General features: G+C 30.5%; 1 protein-coding gene across 1 annotated transcript; it reads right to left on the bottom strand.

Annotated features, from left to right (window-relative positions):
• Positions 1-588: 588 nt before the first annotated feature.
• On the bottom strand, positions 589-4,341 carry LOC107643346 (uncharacterized). Its single transcript, XM_088487962.1, has 9 exons — positions 4,110-4,341; positions 3,103-3,458; positions 2,632-2,665; positions 2,011-2,220; positions 1,632-1,721; positions 1,392-1,457; positions 1,181-1,272; positions 1,041-1,088; positions 589-848 (listed from the first exon to the last, which is right to left on the bottom strand). The coding sequence occupies exons 2-9, from the start codon at positions 3,429-3,431 to the stop codon at positions 731-733; spliced, it is 987 nt and encodes a 328-aa protein (XP_088344088.1). The 5' UTR covers positions 3,432-3,458; positions 4,110-4,341; the 3' UTR covers positions 589-730.
• Positions 4,342-7,668: the final 3,327 nt, after the last annotated feature.

Raw genomic sequence — 7,668 nt, forward strand, 5'->3', positions numbered from 1 at the left:
ACTGACCTCCGATATTGACTCCACTTAAAGTCTATAACTAATGATAGATGGTTTAGGAATTAGAGCTTTGTTTTTTTGTTTAACTAAATAAAAAGGGTCAAATTCTGAAAATAACCAAAACATCACCTACCACAAAAAAGTCTTTGTAGAGAGGCAAATAAGCAGCTGGTCAAACCATATATAGCAGCCTTCGTTAGGTTGACTAGATTTAGCAAATTGGCCAATACATTTCACTGCCCTCTTTATTTACCAATTTATGATTATTATGGATTATGACTATTAATTATACCATATCAATGACCATCATAAGTGAAGTAAGACAAAATAGTCTAACTCGAGAGTTCACAATGCGTTAGTTTACCTTTGTTTTGTACCTGCAAATAGTCTAATTCGATAATTACACTAGTGCTTAGTGGTTGATTCCACAGTTTGAACCTGTGATCTTAAAGTCACACGGAATTAACTTAAACGTTGCTCCAAAGCTCCCCTTCACCTTTAATTAATAAAATTATTCTAATTTGATGAACGTATGGATTGGGTGGAATATTTCACACAGAAGCAAGACAACATAAAGATGAGCTTACAAAATAGAGAAGAGAACTTTTATATGAAAACTCAATCTTGAATCTTACATACAAGTATCTATCCCCCACAATAAAAAATAAAAATAACAAGATCCCATGAACAATTTTGTGGGGATTATGGAATGGGAGTAGAGTGGAGTTTAGTATCACCGGATAAACTGACAGGTCTCCGGAAATGTTCTTGACAACCACAAGTGCTTCAACCGGACGACCAAAGCAAAGGCGCCATAGCACGGAATGTGCATGACACCCACAGCAAAGTACCTAAAAAAAGCTCAACATTAGGGCTTCATGCCAAATTGCTAGCAAGTTATTCAACTTAATAGATCATTAAAAGAAAATTGTTGTAGCTTTTGAAATATAGAGATATGCTCACATATGAAAGAGTTAAGACTATGGCAACAAATTTTAAGGTTGAGTGATGGTGAGAAATAGAACTTGAGATTAAGAACATACCACAAGGGTGCGTATGGCGATGACAAATCAAGGAATGGGTAAGGCCACCTGCAATAAAGGTTAGATATATTAATAATCAACAGCAGAAAATTTTGTCGATCGAAATGCAAAAAATCGAAAGCTGGGATACGTATTTTTACCAAAGTGAAACACAAGCATGGATGATCCACTGAAAAATCACGAATATACCAGTCCACAAGATGAAGTATGCAAACCGGAACATTGGGAATCTCTGCATGTATTCAGAAGAAATAGTTGTAAATTTGAACAAGATTAACTAAATCAAAAATTATAAACTGCAGAACCCAAAAATGCAGGGTGGAAACAGAAAAAAAAATAACAAGAACTCACCATGCAATTTAATGCCGTGTCACCGAGGAGGAAAAGAGCATTAACAGAGTGCATACAAACATCAAACTGCAAATTGACAAGTGCATAAATCTTGAGTAGAGAGGAAAATATCTTGGAAGAACAGATCCCTAGTAACATTGATATTCAATCCTGATTGACTTAATAATTTTAACATTTAATCCCGTATGTATAACTTACAAGGATAAATGATAGACTGAAAACAAAATAGATAACACTTACAAAGTGCAGCCTAAAATCGGCGGCTGTCATAAACGGATAAATAACGAGCCAGAATACTAAGTCGGTGAGCATTACAGCACCTGCAGAAGTCTATATATAAATGAAAATGAAAATCAATAGAATGCCTCTACCCAATTAATAAGAAAATAAATTTCAGGATGCATAAGGCAACAACAAATAGAACACACGAGTGCAATGCAGAAATTGCATCTCAGCCTTCTATAAAAGTACTTGTTGATAAAAGGTAAAAACATGCAGTTATATTGAAAGGTAAAAGAGAACAGGGACATTGGAATAGTAAAAACAAAAAATGAATAATAATGTATATGCATGAAGAGATCTATGTTAACAAAATCATTGAGGAAAAAAAGCAACATACCTGAAAAATGATCTGAAACATATAACCCCATGCACCAGCAGGATTCCAAGTGTGAGGTTCCTGATCAGTGTGTGAATTCTTGATCAGGTTACGCTCTACCGCCCCATCAAGTATAGGAGCCGAATAAGTTCCTTGTTCAGAATCTGCTGTGTTGACCTCAAGTTTGTTGTGGTTGAAACAACATCCATATATGGAGAAACAAGATGCAAGCTGAAAAAGAAAGTGATAGCATAGGTCACTACTCACTTTTAGAAGATATGAACTGAAAACATTGAAAAAGATAGTTGACTTATAGGTTCAATTATTTTATCTAGAGAGGATATGAACTCTGAAGATGACTAGAACAACACCCCCCTTCTGGAAATAGATCCTCTCCTGTGAAAATCTCACATGACTAGATTGCGTGTAAGTTTTCACCCTGATGTGAAATTCGGTTGTTGATAAAGAAGGTTGGGGGCTAGACAACAACACATGAAAGAATTTGATAACTGGTGAAAATTTACAAAAAAATTCATGCAGAAATTTTAACATTGGATCGAGTCCCTTGACCATCCCTTCCCTTTTCTGTAAAAGCAGACAGATCAAAGAAATGCTATTGAGTTAGACATTATGAAGTATTACCCCAAAGTAAATGGTGACCAAAGTGAAAGTCCACCTGTCCAAAAAGAAAAAAAAAAAAGAAACATCATATATGTATAGCCAAGAAAAGGTTACTCATAACAATTAATCCATTTCCACCTATACTTCTTTATCCCATGAGTATTGACAACCCAATACATGCAATATATCATCATAAGCACTGCGAATTTAATGAAGAATCTTCACCATGCACATATGAGACCTCAAAAGAAAATGAACTATGCAAGAAAGTTTAGTACCAACTATGAGTCCAATAGTATTCACCATCCAAAGAGACAAGCACCATTTTTTGCTAAGTAAGCTGCAAATTTTGCTAATTCTAAGAGGCTTCGGCATCTTATCTTTTTAAGTTCAGGAAAGCATAAGCATAAATTTAATAATCTATCTAAATAGCCATCACTGAACAGTTCCACACAAGAGCAGAATATAGAATATACAAGTAATGTAGCTTACTGAGTGTAGAAGTAAAATATGCCACCTCCATCAACAATCACATTAACAATGAGCAAAATCAGAAGCACAAGAAAAGACACAATCCTGTAAATAAGCAACCAAGAAGGATGTATTCCTTTAAGACATGTATTCCACGCTTCACCCTCGTACAGAGAGCCAGCCGTTTCTCGCCGCCGCTGCCTTTCTCTCCTCTCATTCCTTGATTTTCTGAATTCTTCATACCTCCATATCAAAAACGATGCTAGGCCCATAGCAGCCAAAATCCATAGTGCACAGAGGAAGAACCTCCAATTCAACCAATAACTTAAGGTATTCGTATCTTCTGCCATGCTAGGTTGCAGAGTGGCTGAAGGATCCTGTCAATCAATGTTCATGTTAAGAAAACTGTGAGTTATTTATACCAGCATCAGAAAACACTCGTTCCCAGCATATTCTACAAAGCTCTCTATGCACTCAACATGAGTGAAGGATTGACAAAGTTTAACTACAAAAGTTAATGTTAAGAAAAATTTTTTAACAGATACTACTAATGTTCTGGTGTACAATTGAGGAGAGAAAGAAAGACAAAGTAACAGCAATTAGACAAACACAAACCATTAATAAAAAAAAAAACTAAAAATTTGCTTTAGTAACTTAGTACATTTTTGAAGATAATGATAATTCACCAAAGAAACCCCAAATTTGAGGTAGAAAAACACAAAGATCACCGAAGTCCATCCTCAACATTCATAAAATATGATGATATTATTTGGAAGATTAACAATTCAAACTCATATCACAGCTAAATTCCAGTCAAGAAACAGAATTATCAATTATGCTAAAGAAACGAAGAGCTGTTCCAACAATACATGAATAACAAGCTTGGTCATCAATCTCAGAATCCAATGAAACCCAAGATGGGTTTTAACCAAAACCAACAAAAGCTCAGAACTTGTGAAAATGAAGAAAAACAAAGATAATTGAAAATCGAGAATAGAAAGAAAGGAGTAAACAGCAGCAGCACTCACTTATGAGAAGTGTAGAAGTAAGAGGGTGCAGGAATCCAATCCAGTGATCAAAGAAGATGCTTAGGTCCTTCGGTTCTTCCCCTTTGATTCAGAAGAGAAGAATAAAGAACACGCCTTTCGTGTGCTCCATTAATAACCGGAAAATTACTTAATAAAAATGGATAAAATAATTAACGATCGTGTGACCTTTTTGTCAGTGGGTTGCGATTTGTCAAATGATTCTTATTTCATTAGAGTTTGGTTTCGACTTTATATTTAATTATAAAATTCTTCTGATTAGTTTATAGTTTAGAGTTTGATATTAATAATTGATAATAAAAAATATTACAACAATAATTAATTTTTTATATTATTTTTATTCATTTAAATATTAAAAAATAATTAAGAAAATAAATTAAGATTCTCAATATTATTTATGAATAATTGATACATACACATAAGATGAAAAGTAAAATTAAATAAAGTATATTTTTTGTCTCAAAAATTTGTTAAAAATTTTAAAAATAATCTTAGATTTTATTTTGTTTTAATTTTATTTTAAAAATTTTAAATTTATATTAAATATATTTTTAACAGTTAAATTTTGAAAAAATTTAGAACCAATTTGATAATAATATATAATAATTATGTTTAATTTATTTGTGTTAAAAATTATTTTCGTACAATTGTTATTAAATTAATTCTAATTTTTTTTTAAAAATTAGTCATTAATAATATATTTGATATAAATAAAAAATTTTTAAGACAAAATTAAAATAAAATAAAATTTAAAAATAATTTTAAAATTTTTTTAACAAACTTTAATATACCAAAAATAGAGAAAAAGAAAGAAATGGTTACGTGTTGAAAGTTTGGTTGGTTGGCGTTTGGGTGTGCCGTGTGGGGATGGCGACAATGGAGAACACATACTTGAACTTGTTATTTCTAGTGAACAACAAACTGCCACGAAATCACCGTATGTAAGGATTGAAAACACCACGTCAAAAATAAAACAAAATTAAAAGACATAGATATGGTAAAATAGATAAATAAAGAAGAAAAAATAAATATAAAATATAAATATAAATAAAAAATTTTAATATTAATATTTATTAATATTATTATCTTAATATAATAGAAATGATTGATATATATATATTCATTAATTATATGCTGTAATGTTAAAGAGAAAGAAGAGTATTTTTATATATTATTATTATTATTATTATGTGTCTTGTCTTAAATTACATTACTTTATTTATACACTTACAAATTACAATAGACATTCTTTTTAAATTTCATTAAATTAAATGCAATCTCTCTTGATAATATGAGTCTCGTAACCTTAGAACATTCAACCGTTTATAGACATTCATATCACAGTAATAAACACATAAATAAATTTACGTCTCTTAAGTTTTATTTTTGGTATTTTGTTTTAGTCTTACGGGCATTTTTATCAGCATTGTCATCATAATAAAATTTAGGAAATGTAGATGGATAGAGGACAATATAATAGTAATGATTTTATGTTTTAATCCCAACTCAACACACATTCTAATTTGAGATGGTTTTTTTTCTATAAAAAAACTTTTTTTATATATATATTAAAGTAAATAGTCATTTTGGTATAGAAAGATTCAACTTTTTACAAAATAGATCTCAACGTTTATTTTTAATAAAATAACTCTTGAAAAATATATTTCAATTGACAGTGACCTAAACGTTTGGTCAATAGTTTATTCATCCAGTCAACGGTTAAATTTTAATGAAATTACTAATCTTTTCTTTGGATGTCCATTTAGGATTATGTTTCATTAAAACCTTACTAAAAAAATTCAATGGAAAAAAAATTTAATGAAGGAAAAAGAGTATAATATCCTTTATGATGAGATTGCCTCGTTAAAAATCTTGTCAAAAAAAATTCAATAGGGACAAAAACCTGACCAGGGAAAAGAGCACAACCTCCCCCCCTTTTAATATTATTTAATATCTCGAGATCGGCACATCCTAATCTGATGTACCAATCTTTTAAAGGAGGATTTTGTAAATAAATCTGCCAGATTATCTCTTGAGCGGATCTGTTGGACATCAATTATTCCTTGATTTTGAAGGTCATGAGTGAAGAAGAATTTGAGGTAAATATGCTGACTAAATTCCCATAATGGTCCTCGAGATTGACACCGTGCACCAAAATTGTCCCTGAGATTCCAATTGCACCAATTACGTTCCTGAGATTGGAAATTTTGCACCATAGTGGTCCCTGACCCATTTTCCGTTAACGGCGCGCTGACGTGGCTTGATGACGTGGATTTTTGGTGACACGTGTCACCTCATGGTTTGGCCACGTGTAACGATATGATGATGTGTCGGTCAACGACACGTGGCAAGCTGACATAGATGGGTATGCCACGTGTCACAATGCTATTTTGCCACGTGTCAGATTATGCCACGTGTCGCAATGCTATTTGTCCACGTGTCATCCACGATGTCATCGTTACATGTGCACCAAATTGGTCCCTTACTTTGCATCTAATGACTCATTTTAGTCCCTGAAATTGAATATCGTGCACCAAATTAGTCCCTTCATCAGTTTTTTCTCATTTTTTTATAAATTTAAAATTCTCATTATATATTTGAATACACTAATTTTAATTTTATCTTTTCACAAGTTATTTAAATACAAGTGTTTTTATAAAATATTTTTAAAATATTAGTTTTAATTATACAATTTTTTTCTACAATATTTTATTAAAATAATTATGTGACATATTGATATTGATTTAATAAAGAGTGTAAGTTAAGAGTTTAATAATATGGTATCTACTCCAATGAAGATTTAATGATTATCTTCATGTGAAGATACATCATTTTGACCATTGGATGATAGATTGTAGGGCTTGATTTTATTTGAAGTAAAAGTGTTACCTTTATTTAAAGTGTTGCTAAATAAATAAGTTACACTTTTTAAACAAGGATCATCATGAGAAGATGTTTTTGGTATTTTCATGGGAGTAGTTGCCTAATAATATTCCTTAATACAATTTTTTTAATATTTAACACTTTAATAAATATTTTAGGAATACTTGATAAGACACTTATTAACTAATATAAATTTATTATTCCCATCCATTTTAAGAATGTCCGATTTTCTATATAATTAACTTCTCACTAAATTAATAAGATAGATTTATACTGTCGATTATAATAATTCATTTTATCTATAACTTGTTAGGCGGCTTTTTCATATATTACACTATTAATTAATATAAGTACTTATTATAACTATGACTTGAACAATATTAAAACAGATACAAATAAACACAAGAGGCAATAATAAAGTTTTGGTTTTAGTTAACATGTACACCAATGATACAAGTTAACATTATTAATTAAAAAATTTATTATAAAATATGTATAATAAAAAATATAATTAAAATTAGTGTATAAAAAAATATTAAAAATTTTAAATTTATAAAAAAAATGAGAAAAAACTGATGAAGGGACTAATTTGGTGCACGATATTCAATTTCAGGGACTAAAATGAGTCATTAGATGCAAAGTAAGGGATCAATTTGGT

The sequence above is a fragment of the Arachis ipaensis genome, chromosome B5, assembly GCF_059453495.1.
Source record: "Arachis ipaensis isolate K30076 ecotype BB chromosome B5, ASM5945349v1, whole genome shotgun sequence".
Classification (NCBI taxonomy): Eukaryota; Viridiplantae; Streptophyta; class Magnoliopsida; order Fabales; family Fabaceae; genus Arachis; species Arachis ipaensis.